This window comes from Electrona antarctica, assembly GCF_951216825.1.
Source record: "Electrona antarctica genome assembly, chromosome: 5".
In the NCBI taxonomy this organism is placed as follows: domain Eukaryota; kingdom Metazoa; phylum Chordata; class Actinopteri; order Myctophiformes; family Myctophidae; genus Electrona; species Electrona antarctica.
The window spans coordinates 36,537,883-36,562,355 of record NC_136810.1 but is presented as its reverse complement, the minus strand read 5'-3'; the positions used below and the strand labels follow the sequence as shown (position 1 = coordinate 36,562,355).

At 43.1% G+C, this 24,473-nt stretch overlaps 1 protein-coding gene across 4 annotated transcripts; it reads left to right on the top strand.

Annotated features, from left to right (window-relative positions):
• Positions 1-926: 926 nt before the first annotated feature.
• On the top strand, positions 927-24,047 carry mef2aa (myocyte enhancer factor 2aa). 4 transcript variants are annotated; one of them, XM_079501742.1, is made up of 7 exons: positions 927-1,079; positions 2,860-3,061; positions 12,597-12,781; positions 15,769-15,792; positions 17,693-17,813; positions 19,029-19,152; positions 19,855-24,047. In XM_079501742.1, the coding sequence occupies exons 2-7, from the start codon at positions 2,890-2,892 to the stop codon at positions 20,249-20,251; spliced, it is 1,023 nt and encodes a 340-aa protein (XP_079357868.1). In that variant the 5' UTR covers positions 927-1,079; positions 2,860-2,889; the 3' UTR covers positions 20,252-24,047. The 4 variants fall into 4 exon arrangements, with proteins under 4 accessions (XP_079357868.1, XP_079357866.1, XP_079357865.1 ...); XM_079501740.1 differs by lacking the exon at positions 927-1,079 and adding an exon at positions 1,129-1,283 and having other exon boundaries at positions 2,860-3,052; XM_079501739.1 differs by lacking the exon at positions 927-1,079 and adding an exon at positions 1,129-1,283.
• The last annotated feature ends 426 nt before the right edge of the window (positions 24,048-24,473 follow it).

Below are 24,473 nucleotides of genomic sequence, written 5' to 3'. Positions count from 1 at the left end.
AGTTAGCTGAGACGTAGAAGCATTGTTTGTCTGTTTGTTTTAGTCGTGTATAGCTTTTACCCCTACTCTTCCCTCTGGAGTAAGAAAACGCTGGGCACCGTCAAATGAAGAGTAATTTAACTCTGGTGTAAAAAGTTGACCTATTTTTTTTTATGCACAACATACCACTCTGTTTGCTCTTTGCTCTTACAATAATCGCTCCGTTTCATGCCCACATAAGCATCTCTGACCACATATGGTAATCCATTTTGCATTTCTCATATACGAGTTATCTTTTTTTGAGATCCTGTGAGTTGGCAGCCGTGCTGAATTAAGGACTGGGACAGTCTAAAGCGCTTTGCCGTGGGATCCTCTTATGCTGTGGTGTCTTCCAGCTGGGTGGGTTACGATAAGTGAACTATAATGAAATATGCAAACACACACGCACGCGCGCTCGCACGCACGCACGCACGCACGCACGCACGCACGCACGCACGCACGCAGGCACGCGCGCACACACACGCACGAGGGGAAGTGGCCCGAAGAGGCAAGGAGGGAGGAAGTAGGGGAGAGAGGGACAAGGAGGAAGAATATTTAGTTTCCCTCGTGCTTCTGAAGGGTGAAAGGATACAGAGTGACATTTCAATTTCCCCCCAATGTTCCGTTGCCATCCTTTGTATTGGGAGACAGACTTTTTTTTTTTTTTTACGTAACTCGAGATCCTCTCCTTGTATTGATTTTGAATGTACCAATATTCTGTTTTTCACTGTTAGAAATGTGGTGTCTAAGCTAAGACTATAAAGTCTGATTTACACTGCATCGTACCACACTGACGGGCACCGAGAACAGCTTGTAGATCTGCGGTTTTCGGGCGCGGCGTCAGTGTTGTGCGATGGAGTATAAATTAATCGTAAAAGCCACTTTTCTTGCATACGTGATTGAGTGTCAACTGTCCAATTTTATTTCAGAAACTAAGAAACAAAGGCCATATTGACTGTGCTAGTCCCGATCCCGATGACTGTTTCGGGCACAGCCCCCTCGTCGATGACCATTTCGGCAAACTAAACGAAGAAAGTGGTTTATTGTACAAGCGCTGTGGTGTAAGTACTTCCTCAATCCTCCTGCCATTTTGTGTTGATTCCCTGTCTTTATGTTGATGTCCACTACAGGCGCTAAGCAAGAAAGAACACAGAGGCTGTGATAGCCCGGATCCCGATGCCTCATATGTCCTCACTCCTCACACAGAAGAAAAGTATAAAAAAATTAATGAGGAGTTTGATAATATGATGAGAAATCATAAAATCGTAAGTACTGTAAATGCCATGTTTTTGTTTTGTTTTTGTTTATTTTATTATTTTCTTTTACCCCCTTTTTTTTGCTTGGCTTTGTGGCACAAAATAAATTTGTACTAATTTTTCATTGTACTGTAACTTTGTCACCTCTTTTTTTTCCTTTTTTTTCATTTTACCCACCCTAGACTGCTATACTTTCAGAACTACTCAAGCATAACATTTGCACTCTCTTCATTGGGAGAGTTATTTGTTTCTCGTATTTATTTGCTGTGCGATGGCAGCCGCACCCTGATAAGATCACATTGTAACCATGACTGGGGACACACCATCTTGGGAAAAAGATCACACCATCTTCGGACAGCTTTAAAATGTGTTTTTTTTTTGTAACCTCCCAAAGCCTAATCTTCACTACAAAGCCCATTTTATAAAACTGAATCTCCTTTATCTTCACTGTTCCTCGATCATGTGATGTAGGAGAATGCTTCTTTTATGTTGGGTGTTTCAACTCTCCCTCCCCCCTCCAGTCTTATAGCCCTTAGAGTACTGTATCTCCTTGGCTCGCTGTGAGCCTTCTCTAACAGCACAGTGTTCACAATGAGGCCAGGCTACTGTATCATTCTGCATCCTTCCAACCCCTTCATCAAGTGCAACACTGTTTTTCAACCACTCCAAAATACCACAAGACTGCTGTGATCTTATCCCGGGTGACAATCTTTGGATTATGCGAAGCGCGCAGTGCTTATTGAGCCCTCGTTTTCTCTGTACACCTGACATGAAGAGCTCCACTGTTTGCCATTAACCAACTAATGATATCACTAACTTGCCTCACCGGGTAATGCTATAATGAAATGTTCTCACTGTCACCTGGCATTCTCGCTTAAGCTTTGCACAGTCAGCACTTTGTAGGCACGGATTAAATGCACATGTAAAAAAAAAAAAAATCCGTCACCTGGTGGACAATTTTCACTGTGGTCTCCTCTTCCCGTCCCCTTTACTCGGCAAAGAAATGCCTATGTAATACACTGTCTTGATTAAAATGTAAGGTGTACAAATGTAGAGGTCTGTAGTGCTGACTGTTGCAACACAAAAGTGATCACCTGAATGCATGTTTCGTTTATATATGTATTTAATTATTTACTGTACAACAAAGATTTTTTAATATGTTGTTAACTTGTTTCCTTACTGGTGCTAATGGGACGGATGATTATTGGGTTTGATTGATTGATTGATTGATTGATTGATTGATTACTTGATGAACATGTTGAAAACAGTTACTGTGCTATTTTAGTTTATCCCATAGCCCAAAAATAACACTGTATATGAACATTTGTAATACAAAGTTTCCAACCTCAATCTTTGACTTAATGGCACTGCATAGTAATACAATTATATTTCTCTGTGTGTTTGTGTGTGTGTGTGTGTGTGTGTGTGTGTGTGTGTGTGTGTGTGTGTGTGTGTGTGTGTGTGTGTGTGTGTGTGTGTGTGTGTGTGTGTGTGTGTGTGTGTGTGTGTGTGTGTGTGTGTGTGTGTGTGTGTGTGTGTGTGTGCGCGCACACGTTTCTGTGCACGTTTGTCTCGTCACTTGCAGCCCACAGCGTTGCCCCAGCAGAATTTCTCCATGCACGTGGCAGTGCCCGTCTCCAACCCCAACGCCATGTACCAGCCGGGAGGGAGTCTGAGCACGCAGGCCCTGAGTGACAGTGGAATGCTGTCCCCGCCTCAGGCCTCTCTGCACAGGAACGTGAGCTCCAGTGGGGGTCCCCAGAGGCCAACCAGTGCAGGTAACGCAGGTCCGCCGACAACACGCCCAATTTCACCCTTTCTTTTTTTTTTCCGCAATGCAGAGGAAACGCTGCATGATCTGCTTGCTTCTAGACCAGTGGTTTTCAACTCTTTTCCTATCAAGGCCCATTATTTATTGTGCATTTGAGCCATGGACCACCATTTGAAGACATTTAGCCTCGCACATCCAAAACTAAGGAATGTTTTGTTATCGTTAGATAAGGTTTGTCCACAATTTCATGCTGTGTTGATGTTGGTACGATATAGGAGAGATAACAGGCAAACGTTGATCAATTATTTTACATTCTCTAATTGTGTAGACTTCTTGTCTACACGAGGCCTCGGAAGCCCGCTCTGCCTCAACTTCCTCATTGTCGTGGAAGTCAGTGGCTGAAGCTGCCAGGGACAGTGTGTCATGGTCCCGATCCTCAGGGATCAGGTGTGGCATCGGGGGAGTAGGTGCTTCTGCGTCCTCCGGAGGAATCTCGGGCTGACGGGCCATGAGTATGGCCCTCAGTCGGGCCAGGTCGGCAGACAGCTGGTCGACCTTAGATGATAACCTATGGTCGGGCCCCGCCCTTCTCTTGGAAGCAGGGGCCGACGTAGCAGGTGTGGTGGACTGACGCTTGGTAGCCCTGGTCTGGCGTCGAGGCAGCCGGCCCGATGGGGGGAGCTCACCTTCAACCAGTGTTGTCGGGCTGGTTGTATAGGACCCAGATATACTGCATTACATTGTATAGAGGCTCAAATGCAATGCAGCTGAATTAAAGGAGTAGTTCCCTCAAAAAATGGCTTATTTAGTTATTTTCTATCAATTACACACCCCATGAAGCCTTGAATTCATAGATTCTTTAGTTTTTGTCCATTCCTAAGCCAATGACTTGATGACCGGCGGAGATAAATAAAACTATTGATTTCTAAAAACGCCTTCTAAATCCTATGTTTTCTGGATAACTTCTAATATTTATTCAAAATGTATATTGCTATATCTATCTATAAAAGCACCGGAAAATTCTGTCTGTCTGTCATTCTGTCTGAAAACTTCCATAGCACTGCTCGCTTAGGGCCCCCGACAAAAACGCCACGGCGCACGGGCAACCTCAAGGAACCTAGCGCCGCACAGCCCTGTCCTCCAACCTCAATCTGCCCCGCATTACACAAGCCAAACATTCTAACAATAATCTTAATTAAATTAATTTGCGTCAAAAACAACTCATCTCCCCACAAATCACGTGTCACCAGTGTTACTGTGAAATGCATGTTGGGCCGGACACAGATTAATACTGGGACACAGTTTTCCGCGCAACATTCCCCTTGTATTCTCCAACGCACTTCCCCTTTTTCACACCGCCCCCAGGCAGGCAAAACAACTCGGACCCATACTACAGCTACTCTTACGTCAGTCGACATAACTTCTTCTTTGGGGAAGCATCGCGGCCAACGCGGGGGTTGCGTGCCACAGGCACCTGAAAGCCAGCTCTGACAGTTGGACGGGGGCATGTTAACGTGAACACACGCGCAGCGCTGTTTCGAGACCACACTGTCCGCCCCCTCCTCAACCACCTCCTTCGCCGTGCCGTACACATGGGCTACATGCATGCTCAAAGCCTGGACACTGACAACGACAGGTTACAGCCCTGCACGCACCCAGCGTGGCTGCGTGACACACTGAACAGCACGATCACAACGGAATGCTTATCTGTCGGGGACTCGGGGTGGCCAAATGGAGACGTTTTCTTAACCACCTACCGTTAGCACGCAACAACAACAGGGTTTAAGTCCGCCCGGACGGAGAATTGCCTTCAACACAATGAAAATACATACAGAAAGATGCAATGACCAACTAGGAACGACACATTCCTAAATCACACAAAACATCTCATTCTTAACCTGATTATATAAAGAACAAACTACAACTTGCTTTGAAGCCCAAAAAGCCAACCTCGCGTTCACCGTTTAATAGCTTATATCTCCATGGGCAGCAGACGGTGAGCGGTTAGGGACCGTCTACAAAGTGCAACACCGAACGTGAAAATATTCAATAACTTCCATTTATAGGCAGAATATCAAAAATGGGTTCCTGTACAGTATATTTTGAGGGCTTGGAGCGCAAAGGGCGTAAGTGCAAAATTCCATTGATTGTAATTATTTAATTAAAAACAACATATTTTAGAAATCTTAACCCAATCCAAGCCATCCACGAGATATCTCAAGGAAAGCTATTATCACCATCTGGGCCATCCACGAGAAACACGAGATTTGATTAAAAAATATTATTGGTACCTTTTTTGAGTGGTGTAAACCACTCCTACAACTGGCTTTGTTAGTTTGTCTGTCTGTCTGTTCGTACCAAAAAATGAGCATGGTTGCTATGGTCACCCAGTTCACACAGGTGTGATTTCATTATGTCAGACATTACGTCAGACCACAGCTGACCAGTCTATATAAGACCTTACACCACTCAGTTCACACGGGTGTGATTTTTTTCCGCTTCCGTTAGCTTCCGTTGCTAGCCTCCACAGGACTCCCATTGTAGAAACAGCCTACATGATAATCCGCAGTTTTTCTGCTCAAAATGGGACAAGTACCATGATTGGGACCTTATAAAACATGAATCCGAGCTTGCTCTAAGAAAATGTATTGTCCTTGAGTTACAGTAGTACACAGCCCTAGAGAGTGGCTAGACTACAGATATGGAGGGCTATCTAAATGAGAAGCCACTGGTTGCAAATGAGTCTTTTACAAGTCTTTTACAATCTCAGGGTATCCTCACAATATCCTACCCCCTTAGATAGCACTTTTTAGACTTAGATAGCATTTGAAACAGACTTATAGCATGTCATGTAGACAGCACAATAATTGCATTGTATATAGTCATAGCACATCATAGTAGCCTACATATGTATAGCATAGTATAGTATATATGCATAGTTAATATGTATAGTGTCATTATATAGATATGTTCTAGTTACGTTCTTAGCTTACGCATGTTTCTTGATAAATGCATTTTATATATGTGATGTATTCCCATACTTTTGTTCCTGCCTAATGTAAGTCGCTCTGGATTAAGAGCGTCTGCTAAATGCCTAAATTGTAAATTGTAAATTGTCAGGGTACCCTTTAGAGATAGCAAACACCATGCTGTGTGGACAGCATGAGGTATACAGTTTCAGTGAATCCCTATTATTGAAGGCCTCACCGTTTCCATTATGCCCACACTTTGCACTCCATGAAGACAACGGAGATGAGGGAGTGTCGTATCTCCATTTGCATGCGAGTGCCGAGTGCAGACATATCTACGCGACATCATTTTTTTCATGTGTGGTCTTGGCATCTCCATCACATGCTCCGCTGAGCTGGCAGAAGGACGTGGACGGTTGATCATATCATCCTGTGCATCTCATTAGGTGGCATGTTGGACACCACAGAGCTCACGGTGCCAAGCGGCACAGGCTCCAGTCCTCCAGGAGGGATTCATTATCTCTCTGTAGCTCTGCCCAGCAGGCCCCCTGCTTAGCACACGCTCGCGTATACCGTATGTGACACTGGTCCGAGACCACTAGAAACCGGCATTGATTGGTGCTATAGTGCCTTTTGTGCCACTCCAGTTTCACCGCATGCTACACTGCAAAGAAGTGTTAATTCATCTCTGAGAGAGTGTAAACAAGCGCAGATAATATGTGTGTAAATGAACATTCAGGGTTTTGCAGTGTGGCATCATGCAATCTCACCATTAAGGAAATGCATTATGCTGGTCTAGAGAGCATCATGTGTGGAGAGTTGGGGTGAAACTGCTTAGCAGCCAATCCGCCAGTGAGGCCCTTGTGCTTGAACGGGTTAACTGGACAAGGCAATGAGCCATCCGATTGGCTCTGGCAGGTAAATAAACACAGTGTTTCCTTTGAGGCTGTCACCTCCGTCCAGCTCTCCCCTCCTCCGGTTTCCTTCCCTCTATTGACAGGTGCATATGTCTCCCCCCTGGTGCCCTGGCAGCCCTTATAAGGCTGCAGAGGGGTCTGCAAGATGCCTAGACTAGCATAACCCTGGAGGTATTCGGGCCATGACATCCCTCTCTAAAGTCCTCAGTACACAATGACCGGACAGCATGTCATGGCTGCCATGCAGCGTGTGAGAGGCAGAGGCAGGTGGACTTTAACTCTTTCCTTGTCACAGAGCCCATACACGTATTATTATAGCGTTAGTCATTATTAAACTGTAATTAATTCTATATTAGACACACACTTGAGTACATGTAAAGTAATGGAAGATCACTGTGGTATACTTTAAGGGATTACATTACAGCATCACGAGGCTTTGATTGGCAGCTATGTCGGGGCGCGACTCGGGACAGCCTCGGTCGGGTTTACAGGCAGCATTCTCCACTGAGCACCCTAGTAAGTTTGAAGTTCGGGGTGTGGTATGGTATGGTACGAAGGGGGTAGAGCTGGGATCCTCTGCCAGGGGGGCAACGATTGGAGCATGGTGCTGCAGCTGTTGTTTGTACCGAACAGTGTCGAACAGCGGAGACCGTGGGGAGCAGAAAGCGCTCCTGTCCTGCTGTCAGATGACCATTCCTGACATAGCAGTGATTTTTCACGCGTTAAAAGCTATGGCCAGAGGAGAGACCTTTCAAAGCAGCACCCAGATGGAATCGTGCGCCCCGGGCTGTGCGGTGCTCTCCCTTCTCCTGGGCTGGTTGGTGTCGCCATTAGAAAAGAGCCCATACAAATAGCAATGAATGAACCTATGATTCACTATTTATAATACCCTGAGAATAGTAGAGCTGCACAGTTGAAACTTCACACAGCCGTTTTTACACTTCCAGAGTAAAAGTAACACTCCAACTTTAACTGTGTGAGAGAGCCTCTGATTTCAACATGATAGACAGGCAGAAAACACGTCAACAACATGTAAATGAGGCTCGTTGTCTTGTTGTTTTCCCCAGTGGAAAGAACACAAAGCCAGGTAGAAGGCTGAACCAATTTCTCTACTGTGTCTTTTTTTCTACTGTTTCTCTGGGCGACCCCCACCCGCCCCAACCCATTCTGTCATCTTTGTGATTGGTACTGTAGTTGACAGTAAGAATGTTTTGGGTTTCTGGAAGACTTGTGTGGAATATTGCTTGGCCTGTGCGTCAACACATGACCAGCATTGGAGTGAATCTCTGTGATTTATTAATTTCTTTATTTTTGAAACAATGAAATGAGCCATCTGTTTTGGCTCTTGTCTTGGTGGTTCTAAAGTTAATGCAGTCCCTCCAGGAGAATGATGAAATAAAGACACCTCCCTGTACTGTACAGTGAGCCAATGTGCTGTTCTGTGATGGTACAGCATGTTCGATGTGTCTTTACTCAAGCAACCACTCGCTCATGCAGTTGCACTTGATTTCAAACTCTTCTCTTCCCCCGGTGAGCATTGAGAATGAGACTTTGTCAGGAAGAAAAAAAACGTGAGGGATGCAAGAAAGAGGGCTCTCTGTTATGCAATATGCCTGCAAGCTGCACAGATCTGTTCATTAATATTGGAGAGTTACAAGCTCGTGAACAGCAATTACAAAGCAGGTTTGGGTGGCTGGAAAATTATTCAGTCAGTAATGTATGTCAATCATTTTAACACAGGCTCCACAGGTCTGCCTGAAGAACATTTTGCTTTCAAAATATATATTTTTAAAAATATATATATAATATAGTTATATATAGGCTAACCTACTCGGCCCTCGTGAAATTGTTTGTATTGTCAGTGTGAGACATGTATTTGAACATAGAACCATCTCAGACACTATTTAGGGAGGAAAATAGTGTCGTTCTGTTGGCAGTACATGGAGGTACTGTCCCACCCACGCACTCTATTGTTACAATATTTTTCCCTCTTTTAAAGACCCTCAATTCATATTCATTAAATCTCATCTCATTCATCCATACCAATTTTCTTCTCTTGCCCAAACTTGGGCACTCCTGGGATGTTTGCCTAGCGACAGGCAGACCAGATTTACTCTCTCTACACAGCAAATACTAGTGAAAGAACGATTTAGTCACACTTGTTTCCCCCCCCCTTTGACTTCACCCGAAAACTGAATGTGGGAGTTGTAATGACAGGCCCTTATGTAAAGCTGCTCCACAAGCCCTGTTAATTATTTAGGACAATGAATCTATTTATTTACCCAAACATGGAACCCAAATAGCCTTGTACATGCTCTGTGTTCATCCAGAGAGGATTTAACATCACAGCCAATCGGCTAGAGATGTCTGAATATGGAACAAGGGCAGACACAACAGACACACGTACAGTACAACAACAAACCCATAGAAACGACCCTGCTATAAAACATGTGGGTGTTCCCCTGGATCAAAATGAACTCTGTGGTCCAAAGATGTTCGTTCAGTCATGTGCTCATTTTAGTGATTGTTCTCAGGCTTAAGAAATGCTTGTTTCTTTTTCATCGTCACAAACCTCTGGGATTAATCTTGTATAAATGTGTTTGTCTGGTGTATATGCTTACTATGAAGGTAGTGGTACAGTCAAATGCATTACCACTGTATTGGTACAGTTCTACACAAAATGTGGGTCAATAAGAGTGGATCTTCTCAATCACTTAAACCCTGTACATGTTGTTGTACGTCAAATAGTGGAAATACTGTAGCCGTTTTTCAAGCTCACAACGTGTCATGTTGCAACACAATGTTTGCTTGTAGATAGATGGGCCGTTTTCACCAAATGTTTGCCTATTCATGCCAAATTTTCTCTGAATGCATTTGCCTATTTTTGCTGAATGTTCACCTATTATGCCATGCCCAGAATAGGGACACTAGGGTTGAGTAGAATCAGTGCATTCACATCATTGCAACAGCAGATTTGAATGGTTGGACAAAACGGTGGTGCTGTGAAATCATAGCCTGATTGTAATCAGAAAGCTGTGCGGCTGCTTCTGCTGCACTGTCTACAGTCAAACAGAGTGCGGTACAGTACGTCTTCCTCGCTCGTCTGACACCTGCCATATGGCCTCAACTGTCACCCATGCCCACACATAGAAATGTACCGTTGCTGTCATCTCTGGCATGTACGGTGTATATAAAGAGAACAGGCTAACTGGCAAGGCCAGACATGGCACATCTTAGCTAAACCCATGCTACAGAATTGAATTAAAATAAATAAAATACATCATTCCCACTGAATGACTAATCTTGGATGCCTTTAATGCAATGTGCTATTTTTAGGGTCTTGGACATTTACTCGGCTAATTCTGTGAATGTTGTGTTTTTCAGCAGCCGTGTCTGCCGTGTGATCAAAGCTACTGCTGAGGGCGATAGTGGCTTGCGTATACTGTTGATTCAGCTGTGAGATACTATTGTAGGCCTCATAACTGTTTATTTGACTGTGCATTGTTGGGGCTCTTATCTGTAGTTAGAGGGGTTATTGTTCCATTATGTTCATAAGCGAGGCTCTACTCTTTTTGCAGACAGCTTGTGTTTCACTGGGACACATGGAACACAATGGAGGAGTCAGCTACTTGTTGAAGTGTCACTGATCTGTTGATGGAATGCTAGATAGCATTGATCCCCCTCCCCAACACCTCATTTTCATCATTTCAACACATTTTACGGCCTGTAATTTCAATGTTCAAACTAGCTGGAACCTAAGGTTCACCGTGTTTATTTTGTATTATTACTTACTTACCATTATTTCATTATTACAGTACTTCAATGTTTCGTAACTTGCGCTTGTTTCCTTTCCACAGACATGCAGTAGTTCGGTTTTGTACATGGTATTAAAAAAAAACATAGCATTTCGGGAAATTGGAAAATTAAATGTTTGTGTGTTGTAATACAAAACAGGAATGGTTCAAATGACTCGAGATTGTCCAAACTGCATTCAGCTATGGAGATGACAGGTAGAAATTATTTGTGTAAACAATGGACAATTATTTTCTTTTTTTAATCACAGAATGAGATCAAGAATAATAATCGGTTCCAGAATCCCTTGTATTGGTATATTACCAGTAAGACGCCTGTGGGCGAGAAGCGACCTCGCCCTAAACGGCAAGGTTGCGTGCACTGGCCATATATGGAGCGTGTCTTGAGTGTACAGGGTTTGATGAGGTCAGATCAACATATGAAATGTCAGCTCCATATATGGAGATCTAAGGGTGGCAGCAGGGGCAGTGTCTTGAGTGTACAGGGTTTGATGAGGTTTGAGCCTGTTGAGAACTCTAGTTTTCGCCGGCTGCCGGGCACGGCTGCACAAATAACTTTGGGGCGGGCCCGTTTAGAGTTTAAATGAACAGGTATCAGTCAAAAGGGAGACATCGAAGAGGAAGGATCAACATATGGAATGTCAGAACAGGTTCTGACATATATCCATATACTAATATTGATGACATCAGGGATCTCCATATATGGGCTTAATTGCGACAGCAGGTCGCCTTTACTATGACACGTGATGTCACGAGACCTGGGCACCATATATGGGGGCTTTCCCCATGTATGGGGATTTTGAGTGATACACTGACTGACTGATGGGAAATGCACGATTCCATAGTTAACTGCGACCTTCGGTCGCAACTACTGTTACTACGACTGACTAATAGTGTAAAAATATAGACACAGTACAGGATGTCCCAATTAACTGGATGCTTCGGGCAAATACTGTATAACAGCAAAATCCTCAGTGCATAAACTATATCTGTTCATACACAGATATGAACCAGATAAATTACTCATAAACGGTGTAAAAATACTACCATGTTATTGTGGTATCCGTTTAGTGTGAATGGGCCAATATTTCAGTAGCATAAAGACATGGAGAGGGTAACCCACATTCTTTGCCAATTCCATAATGATTTCAACTTAGACAGAGCACTGTATTTATTAACCACTTTCACTATAGGTGAATTAATTGTATTATTCGATTGCAAAGCACTGTAAATGCAAAGTACCGTAAAATATGGCTAAAGTGGTTAAAACTAATGAAACCGTCAATGATGCTAGTACGTACTGTCATTTCCAGTGTTCTAGTGATGGTATGGGAGTGAGTGTGGAGGTGTGGGCTTCCTAGAATAGACAAGGGTCTGACTCAGCCTCATAGGAAACAAGAAGACCAGCTACATATAACTGTAGGTGTGAATAATGAAGGGAGAACACCTTTGACCAGCAGCCTGTTCGCCGTTGTTTCTGCCTAAAAGAAGGGCCAATAGCAACAGCATTTTTACTCAGCTGGAATAGTTCAAAGTATTTCTTAAAGCAGTCACAGTACATTTGGTATGCGAATTGCTCCATATCCCAAGATGGAAAAAAGAAGACTTTGATGTAATCATTCACAGTGAAAATGAAAGGCTCATCAATTTTAAAATGGACATTTTATTTTCGCAAATGTGCAAGATAATTATCCAAGTCTATTAAAACTTTCCCAGAGGGTTGGAAACACTTAACGTTGCGTGCCACAACAAGCTAGAAAGAAATGGGAGGTTTGGCTTGATGACTGTGAGTGTTGTCAGTCACAGTCCATAGTTTTATTTATGTGTTTGTGTTTCTGTGTGTGTCTCTGCAGGGAATGGCTATGTCAACCCCAGGGGCTCTCCGGCCCTCCTTGGCTCACCCAGCGGGAACGGCCTGGGCAAGGTCATGCCCAACAAGTCTCCACCACCCCCTGGAGGGAACATGGGGATGGGCGGCCGCAAGCCGGACCTGAGGGTTGTTATCCCCCCATCCAGCAAAGGGATGATGCCCCCACTGGTGAGTAAAGGAGCACGCCGGTACACATCAGCGCACCAGCGAAGAGACCTCTTAAGTACCTTTTGCCCCGAGGTATAGAGCAGAGTTTGGCTCAGCTGTATAATCTCCAGATCTCTCCCACATTTGTGCAACGAGGAAAGTTTTGGCAGTATTATGCCCACACAAGTTCCTGATGTTATCTCAACGATGTGGCATGCCACCTCCGTTAAGGTTGGCAGGGAGTACAGTAGCAGCCCTCTGCGCCTGAGGATACAGAAATCTCTGAGGTCCTTGTATGTTTGTGTGTGCCGTGTGGGACTCATTTGCACTATATGCAGCCCTTATTTGCTCCTATCAGCAATGAGCTGCGTTCTTCTCATGCTACATTCCTCTGTGATCACCTCCATGAGACTGAGCGGACCGAGCCAAGAACCTGCGGCCCAGGTGCCTTCACTCTCACTCCATTATTCATATTGAAATGAGAGGCCCTCTCTAATTATAATAATTAAGGTGCAGAGAGCTCTGACCACATTGAGCACCTGAGGCAATGCTAGGCTCTCGTAGACATAAATCACTGTGGCAAAAAAATACTGTAGGTTGGGGGGGTATTCTCCGAGATTGGCCAACAAATGTAGTCTCTCTAAAGTGCACGTACGTAGTTGGTGCTGTCATCAACAGGAGCCGCTCCAGGAAAACGATTGTGTTTGGTAAACATACCTGGGGTTACCGCGGGTGCTTCCTAGCGCCGCTGAGCCTCCGCTAGCCTGCAGCAAGGTGTAAACACACGCCCGCATTACCATGCTGGCATGTGGAAGTGGCCGGGCGCGCGTTGGCTGAGATGGCGGCGCGACGGAAGTCTGAAGCCTAATTTATACTTTGTCTCGCGGCAGTGTTGCTCGCCGGAGAAGGGGAAAAAAAAGATTTTCAAGATAGCAACGCGACACGTCACGACCAGTGTGCAACAAAGGACAAATTAGGCTTTAAACGTGTCAGGGTGCCGAGAAGGAGGCGGAGAGGGGCAGGGTCTGCACTGTCAGAACTAACCAAGCATTCCAGATGGGTAGCGAAGGCTGCAGAGGGGCTAGGCAGTGGCAGGTCTGCAGACAGCCTGTCATTAGGCCATAATGGTATTAAATTAATCACATCTCACTGTGACAGAGTGGGGATGAAGACTTAATCAGGGGCCCAGGGTGTGAGCCAGATAATATCTTGTCGCCCTTGTCGTGTCTTCCTGCCGCTATTGATTGAGTGTGGGTATTAAGACGGCCCTGGCCTAGGCACAGGCTGTCCCACGGCACAGGAAAGATGGAAAATGGGCTTCCAGTTTCCCTGCAGCAGAGCAGCGCTGTGGAGGATGTAAGGAGCAGACGGTGGAAATGTTGAGAACTATGCAGTCAGCATTCGTACCGATGAACAAAGTTTATCGGCGGCCTAGTTTCCACTGGTTAAGAAGAGCTTCTTGCAGTGACACTTTCAGACTTGTGTGGAACATGTTATTACCAATAGGCAGGGGGGGTCAAACTGACATGGCCATAGTAGTGTGGGAGGTTAAGCACGTTTTTTAATCAGAGGCCGTGTGTTCCACATCGAGACGTCATGGCTTTCCCCATTCGGCAATTGGCACTAATACTGTATAATTCTGTGTCAGTTTAGGATCCATTTGGTTAACTTCGTACACTCTCTGAGTTACAAATGATAAACATTGAGGATTTCACTGTGTAGTGGACTAATGTACTTCACTATATTGAGCTGACTTCAGTGACGCTTGTTCCTCCCATTGGTAAATGCATCCCAAAAGTGCACGCTGCTCAAACGATATCTCAAACTGAACGCGCTTTGTTAGTGTCTATGTTGTAATATTTTTGACTGCCACATTATAGGCCAATACTCTGTGTTAGCTAAGAATATAAATTAATTGGGCACTAACGAATTAGACAAAGGGTTTTTTAAAGAGGATTATAAGGGACATGTTGTACTGTAAATGCACCTATCGGCACCTAATTCACCATAGACTCTATGGTGAATCTATTCACCATAGAGTCTATGGTGAATCTATTCACCATAGAGCACGAGACCTGTTTTCTATTGCGGTGGTTTTCAAAGTGAGGGCTGGGGTGCCAATTGGGAAGGAGAGCAAAAAACTAATAAAAAACAAACAAAATATACAGTATATTTAACAATTAAATTTCACTCATCATTGTGCCAGTTTAACCACTTACAGTACAACCTGCCATCCCTATTTTGGGCATGTCATTATTGTCAAACATTGTAAAATATATATATATAATAATAACTGTAAATACATTTCCAAAATTCTATAAAATTGCAAAAATAGCCTATATACAAGCATAAACAAACATACATTTTTAAGCCATTTCACAATAGGCGGGTCGCAGCTAGAGGCTATGGCTATGTAGTTGTCCTTGGCATGGAAGAGTTTGGGAACCCCTGTGAATTGTCTATTTTAAATAAAATAAAATAATAATAATAATGTTATACTTTTTTTTTTGTGGCTTTCGCCTTTATTTTATATTTTTTATGGAGGGACAGACAGTAGGCTGACAGGAAATGGGGAGAGAGATGGGGGGGAAGACATGCAGTAAAGGCCGTCGAGATCGGGAGTCGAACCCGCGGCACACTGCCAGACTGGATTACCAGCCAAGGTGCCTGGACCGCTGAGCCACGGCCCAGGCCAATGTTAAACATTTTAAAACAAACAAACAAGCAAATCTAAGAAGTTCCATAAATACAAATAATAATAATTAAGAAGCAGTGAAAATAGCTGATCTGCAAGCTCACAAAGCGGCGTGAAGCGACGCGTTGTGAGCTTGTAGATCTGCTATTTTCCACTATAGTTTGGGTCTCGGCCCGGGGCAAACGTCTAATCTCTCTTTTGGGTCTCGACCTGAAAAGTGTGGGAACCACTGCTCTTGACCCCAGAGCGGCTGACTACAACTCTGCCTCGTTTCTATAACTCTGCCTCTCTTCTTTTCTTCTGTCGAGGGCAGTCGGAGGAGGAGGAAATGGAATTGGTGAGTTTGGAGAGAATGCCTGGGCGAAGAGTTATTGCGTGTTACTGTACATGCTTCTGGTAGATCGCACCGTACATGCTAGAGCGAAGGAAGGCTTGAGACCCAGATTGGCTCTCACAGGGTTGCCAGTAATAACAAATAGAGAAATGTCGGGGTTAAGCTGAGTTTGTCACTGCATGTTTTGGGTTTGGCCTGCGAAAATTGCCTCAGCCTGTTTAATTGGCTCATCCATTCCTAACACGTTCATGTTAGTCATATTACTTACCACTGGTGTGTGTTTGTATACTGTGTGTGTGTGTGTGTGTGTGTGTGTGTGTGTGTGTGTGTGTGTGTGTGTGTGTGTGTGTGTGTGTGTGTGTGTGTGTGTGTGTGTGCGCGCGCGCGCGAGCGAGTGTGTGAGTAAGAGAGAGTGGGAAAGACAGGGGAGAGGTGATGTGTGCTTGTGTGGGTGGGGTTTCAACATACAACGCATTATTATTGTATTGTATTCACATACGAGGAAAAACAACAACATAACGCACGGGCGGTTGACTAAAGTGATAGATCATTATTGTTTTATTTTCCATGAGAAGTTACACAAAAATAAAAAATATAGAGATGACTTCATTTTTAATGATGTCATCGTGTGAGAAACTTGCGTTTGGTGAAGTCATCTGGCTGGAGTGTTGAAACAATGTAAGGAAGCCATCAAATAGATCCTAGTTGAGTCCTGCAGCAGCTGCACACATGGTTGCTACATCATACATTCAGACTGAAGACAAAGGGATCTGGATTTGTCATATTGTTGTAAACTAATAAATGTGTCTAATGTTAATGAGTGTGTGTGTGTGTGTGTGTGTGTGTGTGTGTGTGTGTGTGTGAGTTTGTGTGTGTGTATGTGTGTGTGTGTGTGTATTTCTGGCTTAGTGCTTTATAGTCTTGTTGCATGACTTCACCGTACTGTGTGTATGTGGGGGCAGGCAGGCAGCATGCTGGCCACTATACACCAAACACTAGGGTTTTATTCTCTTGGCAACATTGTTGCGCAAGTTGAACATACTGTACATGCTCTGCATCAAACGTTCCACAGCTTTCGGGCTTTGAAGTAGAAAACTATTTATTTTTAGATATTGTGTACATCTCAGTCACTCCCTATACACGCACACTTTTGCTCACTTTTAAAATGCTCCTGCACTCCTCGCCCACCTGTCCGGCATTATCCCAGTAATTAGTAGCATTGTTTTAATATGATCAAGTAAAACTGTTTTGGTATTCAGTCCCTTGTTTGCTACAAGTACTGAACACACCAATGTTTATAGGCGACGTTGTTGTGTTGTAGAAAACACTGGGACATTTAATGTGGTTGCCAAACATCTAAGTGTTTGAACTTCATAGGCGATTTGAAAGATTTTGTTACATTTCATTGAAATAACAGTCCCTCTTGCCTCTGCGACTTTGGTATATCACATCTCTTTATATAATGTTGTAAGCGTACGTCAACTGCTTTTCTTACAGTGATCTCTGAATTTAATGTTCTAGTAAAATACTGTGATTGTTTTCAAGATTACATCTGCTGTCATAATTCGATCGTTTTTTTGTTTTGTTTTTCATCAGCATTTTTGCCTTTCATTGCCAGTTCTTTGTCAAACCAAAATCAAAACTGAGTGGTTTAGTAATGCAGTTGGAATGGTTGAAGCTACACCGCCACCTTGTGGCTAAAGTGATAATTGCACAGTTATTTCACTATTAGGCCAATGGCCCAGTATTCAAAACAAACTGGGTATCCCACAAGTAAGGAAATATTTTTACCTTTGGATGGTGAAGTTTAAAATCATTTTCAGTTAATATGTTGTGCTATGTCCTTAAATTGCTTCGTCCTAGGCTGATAATGTGAGGTGTTGTGCTTTTCTCTTTTCGGCAGAACACCCAGCGGATAAGCAGTTCCCAGTCTCTGGCCACCCCAGTCGTGTCTGTCACCACCCCAAGCTTACCCCCCCAAGGATTGATGTACTCAGGCATGCCCACTGCCTACAACCCCGCTGGTGAGTACGGTGCACCTGCAAATCTTTCTCAACTCCAGCCTGTTATTTGCAAACTGTCGGCTCTCGATCTTTTCCTCTCGTGACTCCTGGGTGGATTGGGAGTCTGACCGTGTGACTGTTGGTAGTTCTACCTAACAAGAATTTTCAACTCAATGATTAATTGGCACACAATTGTCAGACGATCAATGATTCAATTTCATTTTTTTGTCTTAACTGCCCTGTGCAACAAACGTTCCACAGGGCAGATAGGACAAATAACTTAAAGATGGAGTGCCATGACTTTTCCCCCCTTATAACATGATCATCATGTACTATGATTATACTATCAGGAAGATCTTTTTTAAAAAAGTGTACAGAAAGTGTTAAAATTTAGTTTTTTATGTATACCTGATTTTCACGACCCAGCTGAACTTAAGCCTCGCCCACAGCTGTTGTATGGTAATTTGGTAAATGGTGCATTTATATAGCGCCTTTATCCAAGGCGCTTCACAGAGATTGTGCATTACATTCACCCATTCACACACACATTCATACACCGATGGCGGCGGAAACCATGCAAGGCACAAACCAGCACATCAGGAGCAATTAGGGGTTCAGTGTCTTGCTCAAGGACACTTCGACACTAACTCTGGGGGAGCCCGGGTTCGAGCTGGCAACCTTGCGGTTACCATCCAGCCACTCTACCCCTGAGCCACCGCCGCCCCTGTATGCATGATACAGGGGCATGATAATGGGGGAGGTATTAGGGGAGGGGATAATTCACTAACGTCATGTATTTCGATTGGGCCTTTTGACTCAAAGGCTTTCAGCTTTCAGGAAGAAACCAAAAATACACAGGAAGACATAATTGAATATTATAACCACACCTTGTGGTCTATTAGAGTAATGTTAACTCCATAGACACATACAAAACAGAAAAAGTACAAAAATCATGGCACTCCATCTTTAAATATACAAATAAATTACATATTTAATAACTTTAGACTTAAAAAAAATACATTAATAGTGGAAATATCTGATCTACAATACCTCACAACACATCGCACTGTAACAAGGCTTATAGATCTGCTATTTCCCCTATATTGGAAAATGTTTCCACATGGATCCCGATCGCGGGTGCATTCTCAGTGGGCGATTGTTTGGTGTTGTAACCTCGATTGGGAGTGCACTCATTCTCACTGCTGCGTCTGCTGCGTGGTTGTATTTCTTTTCCAGAGTACTCCCTGAGCAACGCAGAGCTCTCTTCCCTGCAGGGCTTCAGCTCTCCTGGGCTCTCTCTAGGATCCATGTCGGCATGGCAACAGCATCAACTGGGCCAGGCAGCCCTAAGTTCTTTGGTGTGAGTAACACACTGCCAAACAAAAGCACTCTCTCTGCACACAACCCTCATGAGTCAATACGCACACCTCTAGAGCTCATCTTCTTACTTTGCACTCACTGTTTCAGCGTGGATTTTTATTTTTACTCACATTTTTATCCCACGATTTTTGCAACCCATTTATTTCACCCAGTGTCAATTATCTAATGTAATCCTGGGCGCTACACTCCCTCTGCCAACCTGGGGAGAGCAACGGACTGACCTCATGCTTCATTCTATGCATGAGGAGTCCAAGCTGCTTCTTTTCACCTGACAGGGGGGAGTTTCCCCGGCCGGACGTAGCGCGTGGAAGGAACACGGCCAGTTGGAAGCAGTATAGAGATCAGGATTACACTGCATGTATTTTTGTGAGGGTACCTACCCTAGCGGACACAGGGAGAACATGCAAACACCACACAGAAAGGCTCTTTTGCCAACCCCACCTATAGGGTAGGGACACTGATGACGCGAAGGAGAGAACACGCCCCCAGCACTCACAGCATCCCCAGCGGGAATTGAACCCAGGACCTTCTAGCTGTGGGGCGACGGCGCTACCGACTTGCGCCACCGTGCCCCAATCGCATGGCTACATTTTCTAATCACCACTCAGAAACAGTGGTCCTTTGTAATTGTCAGTATCATCTATGCGTGGACATTAACTTTCCCTACTGTTGTTCTGCACAGGGGTGGCGGTCACTTACCTCAGGGCTCCAACCTCTCCATCAACACCAGCCACAACATAAATATCAAGTCTGAGCCCATCTCGCCACCACGGGAGCGTGTCACCCCCTCTGGCTTCCCACAGCAGCAGCAGCAGCAGCAGCAGCAACAACAACAACAACAACAGCAGCAGCAGCAGCAGCAGCAGCAGCAGCAGCAGCACGTGTCCAGTCGGCAGGACCTGGGGCGGTCACCCGTGGACAGCCTCAGCTCCTCCTGTAGCTCGTACGATGGCAGCGACCGCGAGGACCACCGGCCAGACTTCCACTCCCCGCTGGGGCTGGGCAGACCCCCTGCTGGCTCAGAGGACAGGGAGAGCCCCTCTGTCAAGCGCATGCGCATGGACACGTGGGTGACATAGAGAGAGAGAGCCCCGGTCAAAGCCTCCAGTCACCAGCCTGTCGTCGGGAGTGTGGGAGGGAGTGGGTAGACATGGAGAGAAAACAAGAGAGGAAGCGTCCTTAGAACTATCGTTATGATGCTATTATTTAACTCTGTTTCATTTTGTACGACCGAGTGGCAAACGTAATAGGAAGTGTCAGGACACGTCAGGATTATATAAAGTAACGTTTTCACAAACTGATACAGTAAGGAAAGAAAAAAGTAAAATCTCAAGTAGCTGGACTGAACTATATGCAGAAGCAATGCTGTCAGGTACTTGGTGCAAATCAGATGATGTTTGCAGGAGTATGATGTTCAATGGAAATAGTTAATAAACATTAGGCTATAGATTATTGTAGTCACTGGTCTAGTCGGACACTTAATTGTAGTTGCTGTTTTTGCTGTTGTGGTTGCAAGTTACAAACAATCAGAGAAAGTTGTGTTGCTTTCTGGCTGAGGATCCCTACTTATGATGTTCACTGCAAGAACTCACTTTTCAAATTGTGCTGTAACCATACAGGTGATTTATCTCAACGAATCTCTAATAATTTATTAAATGAATATGCCCAGAGATACAGAGAACACAGGGATACTTAGCATTATACAGGAGTTACAGTCTTGATCATAAACATTTTGCAACAGTAGAAGCTACTTTGCTTTATAAATGAAACAATATTGTTGGAGGTTGAGAAAAAAAAAGATAGGAAAAAAATGTATTGCAATAATACCATAACATTGATTTTATAATTTAAAGAATATGATATCTAATGTGCAATTAAGACAATGAGAAGCTGTCCAGTTGAACTGGTGAGTAAATCAAGATGTTCATGGTGTGCAACAATTCATCAGATAATATAAGCCAAAGCTGTTTTCTTTTGTGTTGTTTTGTACAGTAGCTATGGTTTCTTAGCGGTTATCTCAAATGCATCTTTTTCCGTCATAGTTTTATTATTATTATTATTATTATTATGCTTTACCACAAATAATGTAAAGTCATGTAAAACCAGAATCATATCTAAAGCCATGAACACTTGCTGTTCTGTTTGTATAATTGAACATTTGAGCCAAACGTTTTCTTTTGTTGTGTAAATAGCGACTTTAATATATTATCACCTAGGTGTGTGTGTACATAACGTATTGTACTCTCACCGGTTTCAAGAAAAGTATATTTTTGTGGATTACAGCCAAGTTTACAAGGATAGACCCTTAAAAAGTAGATAATTCACTGGTCATTGCTACTTAGCTAATTTTACTGTAATCTATTCTAATTTGCATCATCAATATTATGGTCCATGTTATATTTTTATTTGTTTTGGGGTTTTTTTTTATTCCAGACAGTACGTTTGGGTAATTTCCCTTTAATAGTGGTGATTGTTTGTCCTCAAGAAAACTGTAACAATGCTTAGGTTGAAGTTCCACTATTATTAATTTTGTGAAGGATAACCACAAGGCTAGGGAAAAAGGGTCTCTTCCCACCTATTGTGTTTGCTAAAACTTGCAGCTGCTGAATACACTGCCAACATTGAAATCCCAAGGTCCCACCTCCACATTGAAGAATAGCACATTGCTATAATATGTAGCTCAGCTGAGAGACATGCCATCTCACAAGCCATTTCCACAGTTCTTTTATTGGTTTAGGGAAAGCAGTAATCCTACTATATTGAGTCAAAGTGTCCTCTGAATTGTTCATGCCTGTGTTCTCAAGTTGTAAATACCGCAGTTTAATGCAAATATCAGTCATGATTATACACAACTCACATTTTGAGTTAAATGGCTCCAGATATTATATATTATATCCATGTCCCATTACTAGTATAAGAAGGAATCTTAGGAGCCTGAAAAGAAACCTGAGGTCATTGCTGTACCATAGAGGCAGGGTTTAATGAGACAGGGGGCGGGGTCAGGCTACTGCATTCGTTTGCATGGCAGACCATGCAGAGACATTTAAGGCTAATTTTTACATCGTTGACAATGCTTTTTTTGGTTGAAAGTATGTCATTCCTGTCGAGTGACATGGTCGTGCAACGAAATATAAATGAGCCTCTAAGTGTCTGTTATGGGGGATGGGGCTCTGATCTTGTATTCTATTCCATCCTCATGGAATCAAAGAATTCAGCAGCAAAATCACAAAAGAACAATGCAATGCCATTGACTTGATATCACTGCTGGATTGCACACATTTTTATGAGAAGTTTGCTATATGAGAGTAGTATCACTATGCATTCTCCATGCCCTATCTTGTGTGTCTCTGATGCCAGAGCATGTTTTCTAAGCCCCTTCATTGACATCCATAACAGTTGACAATATAAGCCTATAATGATCTATGCAGTTACTGTAAACTCATATTGTACTTCGCCCAAATGCCACCCTCACAAAGTCGCAGGTCCAGATTAAGATGTCATTGAGGGTCACATTTAATTCACAGAGCACTTGAAAGATGAGAAGTAGACTGTTAACCTCTTACACAGTCAAATATTCAGTGTTCATTTATCGTGGAGGGTGTGGTCCATTTGGTTTATCTTGAATCATTTGCTCTACCAATGCACCGGGCCTGTCCCTGAGCTGAGAGGTATGCAAAAGACTTAAAAAGGCTTACCGGCTACACTCTCTGGGTTAAAGTAACACCGTAGACTTGACTGTGTATCCTAAGTGCCACAGCCAGTGGATGCTGGATTGCAAGTTGCACAGCCTATTAAATTTAAACAAAAAAACGATAACAACAAAAAATAATTTGGATATATTGAGGCACTCTCATTTTCACATTTAGTGGTCAACAGAAATGTCTTGAGAACATTGCGAGAACATGACAAATTATGGTTGTATCTTGCATAACTTATTCCAAATCAACACAGCAACATTTGTTTTTGTTTTTCCTTGGACGAAAGAGCAATAATACATGATGACAAAAACGATCTGTTTTAACAGCTTCACCTCACAATTGTGCACACACTTTAGCACTTAATGACATATCAGGGAATTTTTGTAGTTTCTCGATTTATATGCACAGTTAGGAAATGCCTTATCCCAAAGAAAAACTACACCACTATTTTCACTCAGTTAAAAAAATAAAGGAAAAAAAACATTACAAGGCAATGCAGAGATCAAGCAAACTCAACCTGTCCTGCCTCTCCTCAGGCAACATTCACACAAGAAAGTGTCTAGGGAATGCAACGTGATACACATGCTCATTTTGGTTTATGTATAATGTCCAAAAAAAAGTGCACAACTGATGAATGTGAAAGGAAAGGGTATTCAACAAAACTTTGTAGAGAACTTTCTTCACTTTGCTGTGCAAGAGTACACTGCTTTGCTTCATGGCTTTTATAAAACAGAACTATATGTGTTTGGTAATAAATGTTTGTTGTTGATAGATCACATAGCTTAAGAAGCTGTTTTCGGTTTGAGCGCTCGGACCGTTTGGCGGCACAAGCTGGACTTTGTTGCCAAGATTGAAATTAACTGTTTTAAAAAAAAATCGAGAGTTAAGTTAATCTGCATTTTATTTCCCTTGAATGTGTTGTTTTATCTTCATCGTACAATAAATATTCTAGTGAACTTTTTATTAAACAATTAACATACTATGCTAGATATTGTTGTACAAAATTTGTATTCTACATTCACAAAAGTACAAATATTGGCTTTTACTGTGTAATTTAGGTTATCTTGCTTATTCTGTATAAATTGAAGTGAACAACTCTTATGTAGAATTTGTCCTCCTGTGAAGTCCTAAACAACAGAGACTGTCAACTTTATTAAACACCTCAATGTATGCTCAATCTGAACTCAATGTCCCTTTATGTTAGTATTAGGACAAAAAGTGATCGACTTTCATCAATCGCATATAGGCTACATATAGGCCTATTGGGATATATTGAGCACAATGAACAAGCTTAAACAATCATTTATGCATGTAATCATGATTATTTTGTCCACTATCTTAAATGCAGGGTAAGTGATGTATCAAAACAAAAAAACTATCAAAACACACACTACTTTTAAATCAGAATTGCATCAGTTTTCTAATGATGTGAGGCAGTGTAATTGTAATTTAAACCAGGTTATTTTAGTGAAGAACAGAGCAAGCCACCAGTCTGCATAATTATGAAAGAGTGACAGGATTTGTTGTGGCAAATATAATAACAGTTTTAAATGGTTGACCATAAAGTCAGGAAATGTAGCGGAAGAGAGAATAGGCCTATGCA